Source organism: Sebastes fasciatus, chromosome 3 (genome assembly GCF_043250625.1).
Source record: "Sebastes fasciatus isolate fSebFas1 chromosome 3, fSebFas1.pri, whole genome shotgun sequence".
In the NCBI taxonomy this organism is placed as follows: domain Eukaryota; kingdom Metazoa; phylum Chordata; class Actinopteri; order Perciformes; family Sebastidae; genus Sebastes; species Sebastes fasciatus.
Genome location: NC_133797.1, coordinates 4490489 through 4510864, shown reverse-complemented (window position 1 = coordinate 4510864; position 20376 = coordinate 4490489). Strand labels below are relative to the sequence as shown.

The 20376-nt window shown below is 39.9% G+C and overlaps 1 protein-coding gene across 1 annotated transcript in view; it reads right to left on the bottom strand.

Annotated features, from left to right (window-relative positions):
• The window catches only part of sorcs3a (sortilin related VPS10 domain containing receptor 3a), a 290914-nt gene that overhangs the window by 38945 nt on the left and 231593 nt on the right, over positions 1–20376 (bottom strand). The window contains exons 13-18 of the mRNA XM_074631018.1: positions 18832–18923; positions 17461–17568; positions 15529–15646; positions 15301–15434; positions 10171–10284; positions 8146–8317 (exon numbers count right to left, since the gene is read on the bottom strand). Of these exons, the coding sequence (XP_074487119.1) occupies positions 8146–8317; positions 10171–10284; positions 15301–15434; positions 15529–15646; positions 17461–17568; positions 18832–18923 (738 nt within the window). The remainder of the gene's footprint in view (positions 1–8145; positions 8318–10170; positions 10285–15300; positions 15435–15528; positions 15647–17460; positions 17569–18831; positions 18924–20376) is intronic.

Below are 20376 nucleotides of genomic sequence, written 5' to 3'. Positions count from 1 at the left end.
TCAATGAGCCGTGGTATGATGTCAATAAACTGTCAAAAGATCACTGTCATGGCTGTTTTTGCCATGAATCTCGTGCGGCTCGCGGTAAAACAGGCGAAACCTCAAATCTCTAGAAGAGACGCAGCTGACACGCAGCCGAGCCACGCGTAACATGGACGCAGAAATAAAAAACAACAGGTTCCGCAGCCGCCACGCGCTGCTCATGTGGGCGTCGTCAGAAGTATGCTGCGAGTAGTCCACCACATTCATGTAACATTCACCTTTGTAAAACTTGTAAGAAATTAATAAATGTGCTTTTCTAGTCAATCAGTATGCTTTTCTTTCATTTAAATGATACGCTGGCACTTAGCAAATGCATGTTAATTTTCATCAGTATACAGTTACACTATATAATTATAGTACTTAGATATAATTATATAGTTAGGTAATGATAGGTGTTCTTTCAATTTACTCCTCTTCCAGACTGAAAGTACTTAAATCGTCGTGTGTGGAATTATTAATGGTGGTTTCAAAAGTTTGGTCTGATTATCTTTCATAATTTTCATAATTTGTTTCATAAAACAGGCGTTGATGCTCTTTAGTTTTGCAGAAATTTTGCAAATACTAATTTGCAAAACAAGCAGTTTTGGTAAACATTAATGAATTAAATTGTGGAAAATCATGAAACTTTCTTCAAGGAGTCCTTGCAGACCGCAGATTTGTTTAGAAGTTAATCCATGAGGACAATAATTATTACAGTCAGCTTTAATTTCTAATGATCTGGATGCTGTCCATAAATGAATAAATTATTTGATTACATAATATTATTAATGTTGGGATAAGGAGCATAGGGTGGCTTGGTGTGTGCGTGTGTATATGTGATTATATGTGAAATGGATGTGTGTTTGTGTGTGTCAGAAAGAGAATTTTGAATGTGTGTCAGTAAGAGTGTGCGCATGTAGGCTCCCCACCCCACCATGTTTGATTTTGCATGGTGTGCGAGTCTTCAGCTGCCTCCACGCTCTCCTCTGGGAATCACATCTGGCACTATCTGAGGATCAGCACACGGCCTGAGAGTCGCTGGCTCCAGCTGCCACAGTGACCAAATCTGTGCTCATCCCCCCCCAGGCCAGCGAAGGCAAACTCCCAGCCTCCCCTTGGCACACAGTAGCCCAATGCTACTGGGATCTTCATTTGTTACGCCGCATAGGCACGCTGGCTTTGCCAAAACGCACAATAAAACCAAACAAATACACCTATTGTTCATTTTCTCTTCCCTGCTCTTCTTGCTCCTTCCATCCCCTCGCTACCTGAGTCCCCTTCTTTGTGGGCTTTCGAGTGTGAAATCACGGGAGGTTTTTGGTCGAGGCTTCTGGGGATATTTCATGTCACTCTGCCTGGAAAATGATATCTTTGATAAGTGGCTGGGGAGAATAGAGCACAGCTAAGAACAGGGCCTGACAGTGCGGGCATTGTTAAACGCTGTAATGAGCTGGCATGCAAACAACACTCTTGGCTCGGCGGCGCCAATGTCACTCAGCTCTTCTCCGTGTGTCTACTGTCCGTTCTGTGTTCATGTTTGCTCTCTATATCAGCCACAATGGGATTCACTTATCTGCATGAGACTGATGCTGACCCCGTCGCTCTAAATGTCACTCGTTGTGTGCATGTATCTCCCAGGGCTGAGCACATCCAAACACATCTAGGCTGGAGTCTTGAGACTCGGTGTTCGTTCGCAATGAAAAGCACTGTTGTAAGGGGCTGTCGGGGGTTTGGATACACAGGGCCAGCATTTGTTCAGGTGTGTCAAACCTGAAACCACAATGTCGACGTGATGGGTGACAACAAAAGACACGGCAGCTGTGAATAATTCTGGGAAGTTGGCTATAGACGGAGCAGAGTCTGGGTTGTTTTACTGCAGTGAGGCTGAATGTGCTGTAATATTTGATCAACTGTAAGATTAGAAAGAATGTATTCTTTCTATGATCAGCATTACATGGTTATTATAACAGGTATCATGGGTGAGAAAAGAAAACTTCTAACAATTTGTGTGAAATAGCATACAATTATTTTTAGTAAAATGTCTTTACTTAAATCTGCACAAATAAATATTTCTATGACCCTGTACCGGCGACAGCCATGTCCAAATTTTGGCACAATTTGGCAAAAACACCCACTTGGACTCAAGGATGAACTGTCACTGTGACCTCACAAAACATGTTTTTGGCGACAAGTCAATAATTCATACATTCACATGAATGTCTAATAGGATAAAATGATGTAGTGATGACATTTTGGACAGACATGGATGTAAACTGCAACTCCACTGGCTGCCATGAGGCGGTAATTCTATATATTTTTTTAATATGAATGACAATAAATCGTCAATAAATTGATTCATAAAAATTAATCATATGACATTGTGTAAAGGCGTCACTTTTACACTTATATATATATATACATATATATATATATATTGAAATGTATGTATTTATTTATCCATCCATCCATCCATCTGCAACCGCTTATCCCGTTAGGGGTCGCGGGGGGGCTGGAGCCGATCCCAGCCGACATTGGGCGAAGGCAGGGTACTACAGGGTATATTTATTTATGTATGTATTTATTAATTTCTGCACAATTTACCCTTTGCATTTCACCCTTTATTTATTTCCCCAAACTTATTTATTTCTGTATTATTTTCTTTACACATTTCTTATTAAATTCCATTATGCAAATGAGGGGGCTGTGACTCACTCTGTCAAATAAATAAATAAAAAAATAAATGCAAAAGGAAATAAATATATATATAAAAAAAAAAAATTAATGTAAAGATTTATAAAAGTTAATACATACATAAAAGGGGAAATTAAACAGAAGAGTAAGTAAATAAAGGAAATATACAAAGATAAATAAATAGAGAAGCAAATTAAAACAGAAATATAAATGTATGTAACATTTTATCAAGCAATTCATTTCTAAATGTTTTCTTTCAAATTACTGTTACTATATTAAATGACAATTATTTATTTATAGATTCATTTATTTTTTAAGTTTGACAGGTTCTGTCCTCCTTTATTACTTGGCCAGAAACCCACGGCAAGTAAATGCTAATGTTTCTCTGTATGTGTAAATAGCCAATTGTTGCTAACATGTTTGCCTCTGCTGCCTTGATGTTGCCTAAAGATGATATCTTACCCGGAATGATTACATAAAAGGAAAACCTGATTTTATTTTTTTTTATTTCACTGCCTGTGTTTACTTTTTATGTTTCTCTGATCAACTAATTCCCGCTAATAGCCAAACAAGTCAAAACAAGTCCATATAATATTAAGACAACACAGAGTTTGAAAATGAGCACTGCAGTTCATATTTTTGGTGGGAATCCTCAGCGGTTGCACCTGTCATGTTCGATCACAGCGCTCACCGGCAGGAGATTCCATCTAGCTTTTCCACTGGGGCAGAAATAAGTTTCATAAAAAGATAACATGAGCAAGAACAACTGTAGAACATTTCCTCCCAAATGTGACTTGAGTGTGAAACAGAGAAGTGGCTGATAAAAATTCGAGCTGACAAAACAATTGTTAGGCAGATCACAGGGAGCTTATATTAAACGAGAAGGAACTGCTGTGTTTGTCTTCTAAACATCTACCCCATTTGGTGAGTATATAACTAGGGTAAGCTATGTAATGCAGCTAAGGCCAGACAAATTGGAACGTTATATCAAGCTGAACACTAATAGCGACCTTACATCTTACGACTCTTCAAGCGATTTTACTGTCGCAGACATATTTCCAATGTCGGAATAAAATCGGGAGAGTTTTGCTAGAGTTGCGGCACGCTCCCGTGACCTCCGTCGTTCAGTGGAAGGTGGTCATAAAACTCAGTCCGAGCAGTCTCAAGTCAGTCTTTTTATCGTCTTGATGTTCCGATAAAATCAAACAAGTTTAATGTGATCGTAACTTCAATGGCACAAAGATTGTCAACAACCAATAGGTGCGCTAGAAAGTAAACATGGAGGAACTGGTGGAGTTGTGGAGAGAACGAGAGCGCCTCTTTGACGTGTCCTCCCATTTGTACCATGATAGAGTGGAGAAGGAAAAATTATCTGGGACACTTAAGTGTACCGCACCTGGGCACGCGCTAATATGCACGCACCATAGGCGTTTTCATCAGGATGGCTAACTTGGCGCACCTGTGGCCCATTTGAACACGGAGTGGGATCATAAAGAAGGCATTATTATAGGAGGGGGGGTGCATAAGGGCTGTGACAATCAGGACTTATCACATTCACTATTTTCACCCTTTAATCTCACGACTATCCCCATCATGACGCACTGACAATTTGGGAGTCCCGTAGAGAGTTTCCCTCAGAGGAAATGTATTGTTGTTTGGACCTACGTACATTCATTTTCAACTTGTTTCGTCCCAGGCTATTATAATAAAAATTTGTCGAGGTCAGATGAAATTTTGGTCAGGATGGAGACACAGGGTGAAAGATGGAACGCCCGGTCCTTAGGGAGTTATAAGAGGAGCGAAATGCCTGTTGATGTGCAGAAGGAACTGTGTAGAATAATTAATCAAAATGACACGTTTGATGTGCACATAAGCACGAAGGGTTGTGTGGTTCAAAACTACACTTAATGTTACCAGCGGATATCTGTTGCGTCTGTGCGTAATTGTGGCTTGACCGTGCGTAACGTCACTCTCTATAGAGACTGCAGCGGTGCACTGTGCTGGCTCTCTGTATACTTATCTCATGCGCACAAATTAATTAATGTGTTGAACATGATAAACATCTATGTAAGTTTAATATTATTTCTATTGTGGTGAAAACCGGGAAAATTTGTTAGTGACTGATAAAAACCAGGACATTTGAGTGTTTTACAGATATGCTTCGGGACTCGGGACACATCAGCTTGAAACCGGGACAGTCTCGGACAAACTGGGATGTCTGGTCACCGTATCATTATTTCATAACATTACATTACATTAAATTACGTTATGAGAACATTATTACATTATAAACTTAGCAAAAAAAGTTGAATAATGTAATAAATTCAGCGCATAATATAATCATTAAAAAAAGAGTATTCTCTTTGTCTTCTTAAAGCATGGAACCCTTCTAGTTTTACATGACACAAGTGGAGGAGTTAATTTAAAGCAACTGGACTTTGTCTGTTTGGTTTAGAAGACATTTTGAATTTAATATACTGGTGATTCTGTGTGGCGTTCACATGTTCTCCACGTGTTAGCGTGGGTTTTCTCCGGGTTCTCCGGCTTCCTCTCACAGTCCAAAGACATGCACGTTAGGTTCATTGATGACTCTAAATGTCCCTTGTGAATGTGAGTGTAAATGGTTGTCTATCTCTATGTGTCAGCCCTGTGATAGTCTGGCGACCTGGTCCAGGGTGTACTCCGCCAGATCCACCAGGAGCAGGATGTGACATCATCTCAAGAGCAATCTAGTTGAAGTCTTCTGAATAGTGACCCTGCAAGATCACCAGTCTTTGCAAAATATTATAGTCTGTGTGATGTGAGAGGGTGCCAGACTTCAGTCTTTTCAAAGTCTCCCAGTGCACGGTAGGCATTAGTGACTCAAATAAGACAATTCAATAGTTATAAATAAATCCTTTCAAGTTTTCAGACCTTATGGGGACAATTAAAAATCTATTATAAAACCTAAAAGAACTGCAGACAAATCTCCCAAATTTTTCTGTGTAAATCAAAATGATGTCTCTCTGATGAAAGGACAAAAATGAAGCGTGCTCTCACCAGTGTCCACTCTCCAACTTAAGCACTGAGCTGGCAAAGCTTTTAGTTACTTAAGCGGTGCCAGCGAAAGGGAAGCCAAATCAGATTCATTATGAACCAAGAGGGAAGTCAGTGCTTACTCTCTGTCACCATCTGATGTGATCTGTCACACTTGTTTATTTAAAAAAAATGAAAAAGTCACAGAAACCAGACTCAAATGTCAGTTTTTGTAAGCCTCTTAGGAGAGTCTTGATGATAGTGTTCACTAGAGAGTTAAGTGGAGAATTTCCATGAGCCACAGGTACAGCAATACACTGTTCCTTGCAGTCAGTTTGTTGAAATATGCAGTTACTTGTACAATGCCATTGAGATGTAGAGCATACTTGCCAACCCTCCTGATTTTCCTGGGAGACTCCCGGTTTCCTCCCGGGGTCACAATTCTCCCGTATTTCTCCCAATTTACGGCAAATTTTCACACTTTTATTTTACTTTTCGTTGTCTCAACGGCTTTGTGGAACTAAACAGTGTGTATAATCCCTACTGTTTCCATCCAGACGACAATAGAGCTACACCAACTGTCGTTTCCCGGCAGTCTGTGCTTGCGAAACAGCGCAGTTTTAGCTCATGTTTAAGCTGCACTCGCCACAACGTGCGGCGTCCAAGGTTGAGCTTTGCTCAATGCAACGAAAAGCCGTCCTGGCGCGGCGCAAGCCATTGGAAATAACAGGTTCCAGAGCGCAGCGGTCACGTTGTGTCTGTGCAGCATCGCCCTGTCGGGGATTCTTTCACAACAATGACCGGCTTGCTGTACATTATCCCTTACTTAATGTATCAGGATTTATTGGAAGAAACCAAGTAATTTTATGAAGAATCACACATTCAGCACCCCAATATAGCCTGAATGGATTGATCCTTTGTCGCACATAACCAAATTTTTTCCACCAGTGCGACGATTCGACTGTGAAATTGCCAGTCGAATCAGGCTCCTTATAGATTGAATGTTCCAATAGTTGACTACTCAGTGTCGCCCCTATCGTGCAGTTATTTGTATTTATGCATTTTGAACAAAGATGAGCTCATGCATTTCAGATTTGCCATACATATAAATTCTCTTTCCACCACCACACTCAAATACACCGCACACTGTAAACACCAAACCGATTTAACCGGCAGAGAGAACATAAAGTGAAGATGCAAGTGTCACAAATTCCCCGTGTCTCCTTCCTTTGATGCCCAATATGGAAGGAGAGTTCAATTTCTCCCTGAATTGTTTGAGATTTGGTCGGATGTCATTTAGGCACAAGCCAATCACTTCTCTGCCAACCGCTTAGCGAAAAGTCAGTCGATTTTACAAAGCCCATCTGTAGCTGCAATAACAGCTTTCTCAACCAATGCGCAACCAGTTTTAACCAGGAAAACGTACCATGTGGTCGTGCTGATCTTATCAAATCCCAAAACATGTGTCCATGTATTTTTAGATTTCTTCCTTTTTTATAAAAAACTATGAACACACACCACAGTCTCCTACCCATTACATATTGACGGGCATTTGCTCTCCCCAAGAAATACAGCCATCGCAGGCTTCATGAATATAAATTAAACTTTGAATTCATCTTGAGAATTTTCTCAAATGGGATTGAAGCCACAAGGATTCTTTTACCCCACCCTCCTCTTCTTTTATCACTTCTGCTACCTTCCTCCCTCCGTCACTCCGACAACCCCCCTGTTAATTAAAGAAACAAGCCTCGATTCCTCATCTCATCACAAAGTAATATGACAACTGCGTCTGGACAAGACCCCAGATGGGGACACACTTACCTTGAGCTGTTGCAGTGGCAGGAAAACACTTATTTTGCTACTGTAATGCCCAAAAGCCTGAAGTTATTATCATGTGAGACTGTTTCCTAGTAGGGGTGTGAAAAAAAAATGTATTCACCTTTGTATCACGATTTTTCTTTTCTTTTTTACGATTTTGAAATAGATTTTTTCAATACCAGAATTGATATAAATGATATGCTTCATTTGAGTCTATGCAGGGGTAAAAGGAAGTTACCGCTTTTATTGTCGTTATATCCATTTCGTATGCTTCTACCAAATCAAACCGCAGCGACGTAAAAGTACAAAAGTACAGTTATTGGCCCATTAAAACCGAGGGACTGCACGATGATTAACGTCTTTGTTCTGTCATGGCTGGGTTGTACAGCTCTGGATTAGCAGTTACATGATTGGTTGGCCATTGCAGCCTGACGTTGGGTTGCGTTTCTCCAAATGTTGATTCCGTTTCAACTTTTCACTGTTTTTTTTTTTTTTTTTAAATAAGTCAATTAAAATCAACTGAATAAATCAGTGCCTGAGGGAATTGGAAAGTGTATTCAGCTAAGACTAGTGATGGAGCCGTGTTTGTTGTGTTCTCACCTCATCCAGATGAACCAGGAAGGTCACGTTGCTGCCCAGGTTGGCGGTGAGTTTGCTGTCTTTGGTGGTCAGCAAGAGTCCTTTAGGAGGTCTGTTGGGGCACTGCTGCTTTCTGGCCGTGTACATTTCTTTAACTCCTTTAGTGCAGTTGTTCAGCACCACTTTACGGTACCTTTGGAAAAGATCCCAAAAAATGAAATTCAGAATGGTTCTTTAACTTTTTTCTCTTTTGTCCTTTTCTAGTTTAATCTACTCAAGTGTGCACATTCCTTTAGTTTTTCAAAAGGAATCCCCCAGATGCTCCATGAGCTTGTGGTTTAGAAACAATGTTGTTTTTTTCATGCAGTGCCTTCCAGTTTGAAAAGAGAAAAAAACAGGCTAGATGACAACTGACAACACAAGCTGTGTCAGAGGCTGAGACACCTTGTAAAGCTTAATCACAGCGCAAGTGAATAAAAACACTCCCACTGTGATTAAGCTATGCAAGGTGTCTGTCCCCTGGGGAGCCTCAAAACTAACACAGACAACATCCCACTGGCACAAGAGAGAAAGTAGAATGAGAGTAAATTATTACACCACAGACACAAAAACAATGTGTTTCATATTAAAAATCACAAGTGTCTAAACCTACTTGGTGTACTGCAGTGGTAGTAATTTATAGGGATGTGTTAATAAATCTGGATATTGAAATAAGTTGAGTTGAGTGATCGCAAAGCAGACAGACAGTAGGGCTGCTCTGATCGATTGGGAAGTGATAGGAAATGGTCAATGTTCATTACAAAGTATTTGATCGGTGGTCCCTAGTTGATGAGATACAATAATTGGTAAATAGGGTTAGGGTTAGGGTTAGGGAAATAGGGTTAGGGTTAGGCTAACCCTAAACCTAACCCAATAGGTAAAAAGAAAAACTAAACAAACGTTACTTAAACCTGACCCCTTCACCACACCAGCATCTTGTCCCACTGGTAGAAGCACTACTCAGATCCTCTACTTAAAGTGAGGCTATGTACATTTTGAAATAAGACACAGCACAATCATATTCCGACAAATAAAAAAGTGGACTTCATAAGCTATAAAACACCCTTGCCTAATTCAATACACTCAAGGGTGTTGCCCCTATAGCACTAAGGCCTTTACACACTGAAGGTGATTCATTGACTTGCAGTCAGTATATCTTTTCGAACCAATGTGGGACTTGAAATGCGGTTATAGGCAGGCTATTTCTAACACTGCTAACTTCAAAGCTCTTTCCTACACAAATGGGCTATTTATTATTATCATGGACGTATCAGAGTTTTTTTATGCCTACTTTGTTAGCCAACATGTTAAAGGTCCCATATCATGCTCATTGTCAGGTTCATACTTGTATTTTGTGTTACAACTAGAACATGTTAACGTGCTGTAATGTTACAAATTTTCCTCATACTGTCTGCCTGAATATGCCTGTATCTATCCTCTGTCTGAGACACTCCGTTTTAGCTAATTTCAACGAAATTGTAACGGAATTACGTTGCTAGGAAACAGATTGGGTCCATGTTTACTTCCTGTCAGCTGATGTCATTTACATACACTGCAACCGGAAATAAACTGGGACACATTAAGAATGTTTACGTTTAAAACCGTGTAATGGTCTAAATATTGTATATTTGTGACATCACAAATGGACAGAAATCCTGACGGCTTGTTTCAAACGCACAATTCCTGAATACAGGCTGTGCGTATTTCTCCATATATTGAACATTCAATACTTTCACAGTATTTATATGGCATTTAAACCTGCTTTATACTATAACAGACATGACAATCTCACTTTCTACAATATGGGACCTTTAAAACTAGATTCTGTACAGCATCTCATTCAGTTTTGCAATTCTAATCATATTAAATCTAGCAATCTGAATCTGCTCTGAAACCCTGCTTGAGCATCTAAGAGGCGGCCTCCGAAACTGACACATTTTGTGTAAAGGACAAATGAACATGAATGTATATATGTACCATTATACATAAATCACACAGTCCTCTCACCCTGTGCTGTTGAGGTAGTTTTGTCCCTGGCTGCAGCTTCTGGAGACAGTGGAGGGGTTGAACCAGAAGGAAGGCCGGCAATTCCCATCGCCACGCCGCTCGTATCCATAATCACTGTCGGACAACAAAGCACATCCACACGCACCTGATCAATATCTGAATGTGAGAAGGGACATGTTGTCATACAGTGTGTGTTCCACATCCCTGTCTTATGAATCTCTTTATAACTGGTGACCAGGGGCCATGTCTGGCACAGAGACGCATCATTATTATGTATTGATTATGAGGCCACAGTTGACAAATGTGCTACGGCAGTGTGAAGCAGTGTGTATGGAAAAACACCCTGGGAACGGGGGTGGGGGTGTTGCTACCATACATAGGGATGACTAACTCACTCGCCTGTTAGCGTTTCCAATCAGAACATGATTTACATCTAACAAAGCAAGGTAAGCAAGTGTCCATTCTAATAATGGCCATGACATTGATTTATCAATTATTCACCAAGCCAGAACAAATAAACAAAACCAAGAAGCCGGTGGCTGAATAGTCTAGCTTACGACAGTCTGAACTATTCATTACCAAGCTGTCAAGGCAGGTTGGTTGCACAAGTGCATATGGGTCATTCTATAATTGGGGGGACATTTCATATGAAAAAAAAAAAAAAAACTGTAAAAAAAGGTAATGTGCTCTCTCAAAAAATGGTTTATGTTCAAATATTCCTTCAGTGTAATATATCCACTATTGCAAAGCTTAAACATTGACTACTTTTTTGATGATTCAAGGAAAAGGATATTTTCCCAGTGATTCCAGTAGGGTCACGTCAACTATATGTTACTCATGAGTTGACTATACTCTGGGTCACTTAGTTAACAATTCCTCTATTTTTGCCCATAATTTCTATGGTTGGCCTATAGCATGGCTAACGACATTGATATGTTATTTTCCTTATCAGGTTAACCTGAAATTTCAACATACATTTGAATTAAAATCATAATTTACCCAACATAGTTGACAATCAATCAGTCAATCAATCAATTAATTTATGTTCTCCTTGATGATACATTATTACAGATTAAAAAAAAAGATTTAAATGAGAAGATTGTCACCAGAATGTATTGAAAATGGCCACCATTGAGAGAAATTAGATCCTGTGTTGCTGGTCACATGGTTTTTGGGACAAACCATTGTTTTCAGTTGCAAGGGGGATGTTCTGTTAGTAACATAGTTGACATAACTTTTGCAGACATTAATAAATTTCACGTGGCTGTGTCGCGTGGCTGCGTCGCGTGGCTGCGTCGCGTGGCTTTTGCGTGATTCACGCGTCGGGTGTTCACACCAGCTGCGTTTTAGCTGCGTTTCTGCTGCTGCTGTCAGCCCTTTCTTTCTACATAGAGTTTCCCTTTCATAATGGCCTGTAGTTTTGTTGGCTTGGTCTGCACCAAAGAAAGACGTGATGCAAAAGAGGTCATCTCCATACATTAGAAAACATTGTTTTCTGTAAGGATTCCTCGTATGCTCACTATTTTTGCCAAAACACATGGAGCAAGACAAAAGCACAATATACCTGATTCAGCATCCAATGTCAACTTTCAGTACGTGACAGTTTCCAATACTCTTTGCTACATTATGGTCGGTATTGAAAAAGCATGGAGGTTTGACATTTAGCTTTAATCTTTTGTGGATCAGCCTTTTGTACTGAATAAACAATAAAATGATAGAATTGGACTGTTTGCAGGCAGGTGTCCACCCTACATAGCACCATTATTTCATACAAGGTTAATAAGTATGTACTTTAGCTCATGAGGCAGACAGATTCTTCACACCTCAAATTACATTTAAGGATTTGAGCTTTTTTCTGTACTGATGCCTTTTTAAATCCTCATTTTAGAATCCCTGCAGAGAGAGACAGAGCAAGATAGACAGGCACAAATCAGACTTAGACACAGAAAAAAAATAAAATAAAACTAACTTTACATCAGTTCAATGGGAAGCATTTGGCACTCTACAAACACTAACTGCTGTATGTTCAAATGGCTTTTTTTCTGTTCCCTGTCATTACAAGATAAAAAATACAACCGTTTAGGATTTGCATACAAATTGAAACTATTTACGCCCACCCACATCGTCTCAACAGAATTACAAGCATAGCGAGCTCACAGAAAGACAGACATTATGAGCAAATTGTGCAAAACGATCAGATTATTGGAAAACACACAGCAAATGGAGTAAATTAATGAGACACATGAATAGCATATGCAATGGATTCCACTTAAATGGCTGAAAATTGGCCTCCAGCTGAAGCTGGTGTTTGTATAGAACCGCTCTCTTGTCCGGGCTGCACGCTTCAATTGATGCACTGTTAATTCTCTGATCACAGAAGAAGACAAATCTTGCTTACTACTAAGGAATAACACCCCCTTTACACATTTTCTCTTCCGTAAGAGCTTTTTTTATTAATTGATATATCAATGTATTATTATTATTTTTACCAGAGGTGACCTGTAACTTGTAATGTTGTCTGTGTTGCTGTAATGCAAACCAGTTAATTGCTCTGCTGAATAAACACCTCTGCATTATTTCTACGAGAGCATGCATCTCTCAAGTCAATTTACATCCACTCTGCGGGTTTAATAACAAATGTGTTTATTAGATAACCATTAAGAACAGCATATAATAACACAGTGGTCTTAAATTAGAGCTCAAAACAGCAGTGTTCTTTTCTAATCGCTAATCATTATGTTTGCCTGTTTTGCACCAAATTCAATTCATTTGAAGTAATGTGAGTGAGGTGTTTGTAGCTGTACTGTAGGTGAATTAGTTCAACCTACAGAGCAACACATTTCAGTATACTGAAGATTGTATTTAATGGTATCTGGGTGGACAACACATTCTCACCATCTCATCAAAATATGGCAGCTTGGTCAATGGCAAAAACTATTACACTCTAAGTACCGCTCTAGCGTCAGTTTGGGATGTGTCAAGGACGATGTGTCAAGGACGGCGTGTCAAGGACGGCGTGTCAAGGGCGGCGTGTCAAGGGCGGCGTGTCAAAGACGGATTGTCAAGGGTGGCGTGACAGTTTCTGCTCGTTACATGCATAGTGTATTTTCAAAATAAACTTCCGTGTTCACAGGAAACATACAGTTTTCGCTCATTACATGCATACAGTCTCTTTTCAAAATAAACTTCTAATATATAAGTTTACTGAGTTTTAGGTTACTGTTTAGGCGACAAAATAACTTGGTTAGGATTAGGAAAACATCATTGGTTGGGTTACATAACTGTCGTCAGTTAAGTACGTAACTTACATAACCACACTAAGATAAAATAAATCAATATTGACTTGGTTTCACGCTGGACACGAACAGCGGTCTCTTGGGTTAAAGTCCTGTATTTGTTTAAAAAAACAAAACAATAAGTACGTTTTAAAAGATGTGTAAGTTTGTTACGTAAAATAAGTCAGTTCATTACATAACTGGTGTTAGTTAAGTACGTAAGTTGCTTAACAAAACTGAGGTAAAATAAGTCAAAGTTGAAAAAGAACAACGCAGTCTCATTGCTGTTTGTGAAATAGTCACGAAATTTAATCTATTTGATTCGTGTACATAGACACGAATTTCCCTTTTTTTCGTGTCGCTCAGCACGACTTTCAAATATCTATCTTTTGTGTGTTTTCCTATGTTTTTGACGCACGTGTCAAATTCTGCTAGTCTTTTCAAAATAAAACTACTTAGTTAGGCTTAGGAAAAGATCGCCTTGGTTAGGCTTAGACAACAAAACTACTATAGGAATAGATCAACTTGGTTATAGGCGTCTAGTGTGTGTGTGCGGCTGTTCCTTTCACACAGACATTGGCTCAACTCTGTGACTACCTCAGCTGCTGGCTCAGAAGTGGAACAACTCCATGTCCTTCATTTCCACATCCGTACCTTTCATACAGAACAGCGAGGCAGAATAATGGACATTCTCGCCTTGAACAGGTAGTGCGAAAGGGGCTGCAGCCTTTCTTGCTATTCATACTACATCAGATGTGTCAGTCGCGAACGAATCGGCTCTTTTAAGTGAACGATGGGAGCCGGCTCCCGTTCGAGAGACTTTTTTTAGTTGTTGTTGTTGTTAAACAATACAAGGCAGAATGATAGGATGATCTTTTCCGTGCAACGGGCACTCCATGCATGCACTGACTGTGACTGAATGTTGTGTTAATGACCTGTGTGCCATGCCAGTGATGACAGACAAGGATCATACCATCAAGCAGGGAGGGGCGGGGGTGCGCAGTGCGCTGATGGTCTACACGTACAGAGCAGGAGGTAGAGGAGGAGAGAAAGAAAGAGGAGTGCGGTGCGGTGTGCGACTAGCAGACAAGATGAGTTACAGTCGGACACGGCGCAGCATTTGGATTAATTAACTTAATTTAAGTGACATATGTGCACACATACTAATCATAGGTCAAAACAGCGCTAAATTTGGCTGAATTATAAAAGGCAGAAGTGGTAAAACGAAGAGTCGTTTGGGAGCAGAAAGAGCCGGCTCTTCTTGGTGAGCTGAGCCAAATGATCTGACTCACTAAAAAGAGACGGAATTCCCATTACTACATCAGTTGCTATGACCGTTAAATAACCTACTGAAGGGGATGGGTTTACATTGAAGTTAGCTCATACAGACGCTAAAGGGCACTTCGGTATCAGACGCCGAAATGCACTGACCAGGTATGTGTATTGACGAATAACGGGTGGGAACGGGTTGGCGTGAGTACACTTGAAAATAACAAACGGCTGTTGAATAATAGCTTTTTTTTTTTTTTAAAGAAGTCATAGCTGTTTTTTTACCTCAACTTTAAATAGAGGAGCTTTTGATTGACTAAATAAGCCGTTGATTCGTACTGTTACAAACATTCACGTTTGGCAGCTGCCCGATAAAACATAATTAAAGTATCAACATATTTAAAAATCCTACAAAGATGAAAAAGCACTTCCTTTTGAAAGGAGTGCTTCTACATGTGTGGCAGTGTTGGAGAACAAACATAGTTGTTAATGAAGCTCTCCTTTAACAGACAATGGGGAGAAACATAATCCCCCCTCGGCGATTACGGAAAATGGAGCTTTTGTACAAAGGCACACATCATCTTACCATTCGAAATCATGAGCTCGACAAATACAGGACTCGGCTGAGAGGATTTTGGAGTAGTCCTTTCCCAGCATGCAGTAGTTTCCAGGTCTGCGCTTCATGTAAATCTGTTTTTGTCCCATCACACATGGCTCACCCTGTCGACACAACAAGCACCACAACTACTGTGAACACTGGTCTGTTTATGGCATGAACTTTAACACGGTCAGTGGTAGCCTACGTATTTCTTACCTGGTTGTGCAGGTGCCAGGTTTGATAGTCTTCCTCTGTGCACTTCCTGCTAAAGATGGACTTGTAGTCTATCTTGATGAGCTGCCATTCAGAACGGTGGCTGAAGTGTCCGAAAAAGCTGCAGAGGCAAAATGATGAAATGACTTTGAATCATAAGCAAAGAATTCATGTCAATGTATCAAAGCGCTAAAATAAAGTGACACAGCTCCTCTGTACATCAAAGGATAACTGCGGTTTATTAACTCTTTGGTAAATATTTTGAAGTTTTAGCTATTATTTCTATTGGTAATAATGACATTCTACTCCACAAAGTAATTGCTGAGATCTGGTAAAAGATACAATCACTACAGCACAGTCAGATGGTGCATATGTTCACTTTTGTCAAAAGTTAGAGCGTCTTTATCTTCTGTAATGGCATATTTCAACATTGTCTCATGGCAGTTCATGAAATAGTCACGAAATTTGATCTGTTTAATTTGTGTACATAAGACATATTCATAGAATTTCCCTTTTTTTTCATGCTTTTTCCTACGAATGTCCAGCAACACGTGACGCACTTGTCAATGTCCGCTTAGTTAGGTTTACGAAAAGATGGTGGTTTAGGTTTAAATAACACCGGAAAGTGCTGCGACTAAAATACAGAAGTTACGTGACAAATGAATCAACTTTGACATCTGGTTTCACACCGGACATGAACACCGCTCTCCTGGGTGAAAGTCCTGTGTTGTTTTTAACCCACCTGTCACCTGCTACACCTACTAATAGGTTTATCAACTATTCACATGGTTGATCACCAATACGAATACAAGAAGACGGAGTAAGGTGCCGACCTCTGGTGGATAATAATTGTGCTGTGCTTCCTTTTCTCTTTCAAATAAGTTTGGTTATCATTGTGGTTTGTTTAAAATCTATCTGGTCATCGACGATCACCTCCTTCGACTCTTTTTAGGGATGTCATCCCCTCAAATTGCAATGAACTGGATTAACCATTTAAAGGAATGCCATTTTCTACAGTAGCCCAGGACGGAACCAAACAGGGCCATTTGCATTTCAAGTTTTCACGTCGACCACGTAGTTCTCCCACACGTTTGGCACACAGGAGAAGCTTCAGTTGGTTGCGATCTGCAACCTCACCCCTAGATGCCACCAAATCCTACACACTGCACCTTTAAAGGCCCTAAAAACTTGTCAATGACAATCAGCTTTTTGATGGAGCCTACATGAACAAACATGTTTTCTGCCAAATTCAGAAATGTTGTGCTCATTATTAGAGTTTTCTATTTTCTTTTGCTTTTGTGCTCTTCTCACTTGTTTGATGTGGGCGGGACTTTGAAAAGGGGCAATGTCAATGTTAGTTCAATGATTATAATAATTAGGCAGCAATGTTTGAATCTAAATGTGATGACAGTCGGAGGGTGTTTTGGTACCTGTCAATCAAACTGATCGAGTTTTAAACTCTCAATAAATACAAGTATTTTCTTTTTTAAATTGTGACTGTAACTATTATATCTATTATAACTACTGCTCATCTAGTCATGACTATTTCATTTTATAGAGAAATACTTAAAATTTGAAGCCACATTTTCAGGGTTTCACAACAGCCCTCCCATTAGCGATTTCCTTATGAACAAACCCGTTTGTGAGGTGACCTAATATCCACAAAGGTCTGAATAACAGCCTGTATATGACCCATTACCTGCCCCTCAGAATTGTGGCTTAATAAAGACTAAATACCACTGAGCCTTGAATGGGCGCCTTCCTTAAAGGTCCTCCATCCGTCTAGCCTTTTTGCTGAGAACCCAGAGGGCTGAACAGAATAGAGAAAATACCGTTCACCTTTCACTCAGCCCACAATACTCCCTAAAAGGACAGAGAAATCAAAAACCTTTTTAGCACGTCGTTCGTCCCTTTTTGTGGATTTTCTGGACTTACGTCATGATTTGGTTCTCAGCCCCAGCCTCCACCAAGACTCCATCCACAAACAGAGGCACCAGGGAGAAGCTGTGTTGGGTCCACTGCCTCCCCTCGTCAAAGCTGACCCTGTATAATGTGTGTCAGAATGCATTCTCATCACAAACCCAGCAACAACGATGGCACGGAGACAGACGCTCTATTAGTGCCTGGTCATTCAGGAGGGCGGGGGGGTGGTTATGTGGGGATCAGAATGACTGGCTTGTCTCAACAGAGGAGTCTCTGTGCAATTAGCTACTGTAGCGTTGGGTAAATATCAAAAAGCCTGAGCATTAAACGGATATCTAAGAGACAGACGGTCTGGCTATTAAAGCAAAGATGCAAAGGAAAACTGCTTTCAGAGCACATGCCAAAAAAGGAAAAGAGCAACGTCACGGGTCCGGGGTAAAAGTCTACACAAAGGTGGAAAAAACAAGACCAGAATAGAACTGTTTCATGTTCAACTACAAAACTGCAGAGGGAAAGGAGACAGAAAAAAATAAATAAAAATTGGACAGCTTTCATCATCGGGGCCTGAGCTCTATTGATTCTGACAGCTTATCAACATCGGTGCTGAAGTGAGAACAACTAGGAGTACCTGAGTGTGACATGGGTTGAAACACTGCTGAGGCCTGTGCTCGGAAGAAAGAAAATCCCCCCATGTGGCCTCTAAACGCCCCCTCCCACCTCCCCCCCACACTGCCTTGATTTCGCTAAAAGCACTGACAACAGAAAAAAGCGTTGACATGCACCCATTATGAGATTCAGGCAGGGGAAGTGTTTAACTTAACACTGGCTGAGAAAGCAATACTGTTCCATAGCTGCTGTACAGTGGCTGTGGAGCTACACAGGCTTCTTTCTATCTGTCTTTTTTTTTTTTTTCACTTCCTCTACCACCACACTTAAATTGGTTGAGAGAAGAAAAAAAAACAGCAGGCTACACTTCACTGCTTCTAAAACTAATTTCAGAATTGTTGCAAAAGCGACTGGAGAACAGATCTGGTCTCACTTGGATTAGCCTGCACTGAGGCAAAGCGTAGGCACCCGATTTGGCAAGAGGAAGGCAATGTGTTAATGAAAACATTAAAAGGGGGGGGGGCTCAGACGGCTGGCTGTTAATGATAAGTGGCTTGGAAAAAAAAAAATCTCAAATTAGGCTGCCTAAGACTTTTTTTTTTTCATGAGCCACAGTCAAAGTGCATTGCTAAATGGATCGAGTGTCACATATAATATATACATGCTCATTTTTTTGGGACCATAAGGGTTGAATTAACCTAAAGTTAGGAATTGGAAATTGGAAAAGCAATTTCAGAAAGGAAGAGTGTCCAAAAAAAATCCCCTAAATGGACGTACCACAAGTGCCTGGTTGGCACAGACGGCTGTTTGACAGCGACGAGGGCCCCTCCTCTGTCCAGAAACCACACATTGTGCTCCTCTTCAAAAATCTAAACAGGCATATGCAGAAAACAGTCATTATAGTATTGATGCAACATGCAAATATTACTTTCATAATTTACAAGAAACCCTGAGATAAGCATCCGACCATTCACTAAATAATATCTTTGCAACCATAAAGATTTCTCTCCAGAGGCGTGCGTATACGAAGTGGAGGGTGGTGTCTTTACTTATTTTGTTTTACCTTACACAAACAGTCTTCATAAATAGTTATTGATGAGTTGATCAAAATTATAATAGCTAATGATATACATAGCTAGTTAGGGCTCTTTACATTTACCTTGAATTTCATTTATCTTTTAAATGTAAATAGTTATGTAATGATGCACCAGATATGCAAATTAGTATGTGACGTCATCTAGCAGCATCTAGTAACTTTTCGAAAAGGCTTCAGCTGCTTCCTTATGAAAATCATAGGCAACAATAGTAATGTTTACTTTCAATTGTCAAGCGAATTCTCAGCGAACTTTTTGAAATGTTGCAAATAAAGAAATGCAAATTAGGCGCGTTTCCATCAACTGGTTTGAAGCGAATAAACTAGGCTATAGGTGTAGTTTTTGTCAGAAGTTGGCTTGGCTGTAATCAACCAGTAAACACAGTAGAAGAAGAAGTAGTCAAACAAATAAGTCGCCTCGGCCGATCTACGAGAGAAAAATTTATTTCAATTGGGCAAATTATTCTTTCATGTCAGCGAGTATTATATAAATATATATCAGGGAAGACGGCGACAGTGGAAACAGCTGATCAGTCGTGGATTTAAATGTTTGCTACATTGGAAAAGGCATTTCCATTATCCATTTAGCGCATTGACTACTTTTCAATGAAAGCAAAAAAAAAAACTCAAGGGAGCCTTTTTTTGCGCAATTTAGGAAGTTTCATCAAATTTTGCCATTTCCTTATGGATTGTCTAATGCAATACTTCAAAATGCGCACAAAAATATGTTAATAGAAACATGGCTAATGGCTCTAAAGTAACCTACGAATAACAGCATACCCGCAAGCTAGCTTATACTTTCCACAATAGTAACCTGGCAATACTTCCAAGGCCAGGATTTAGCATATCCTTAGCTGGCTACATTATTATATGAGGTATGTAGCCTATTATTCTTTGGAGTTCGCATGTTACGGTTAGGAAAATAAAAATTCAAGACTATCACAACCACCGTGTAATATTCTCACACTGCATGGGAACTGGTCCTGGATGTAACTCGGAGTTGAGGCTAAAAACGTCTGTCCTGCTCTTTATTGGGTGTTGGGAAATGGGAGAAGATGTTATTAAGCCACATATTTGGAACGTGGAACATATTGTTTGCAAATCCAAACAATAAAGCATGAATCAAACCACTGTGTAACTTGTCCAGTGGCAATATGTTTGTCTATAGTTAGCATATTTTTCCTAATCAAAATAATAGTAGAGCTAACTAGCTCTACATTGCAATACAA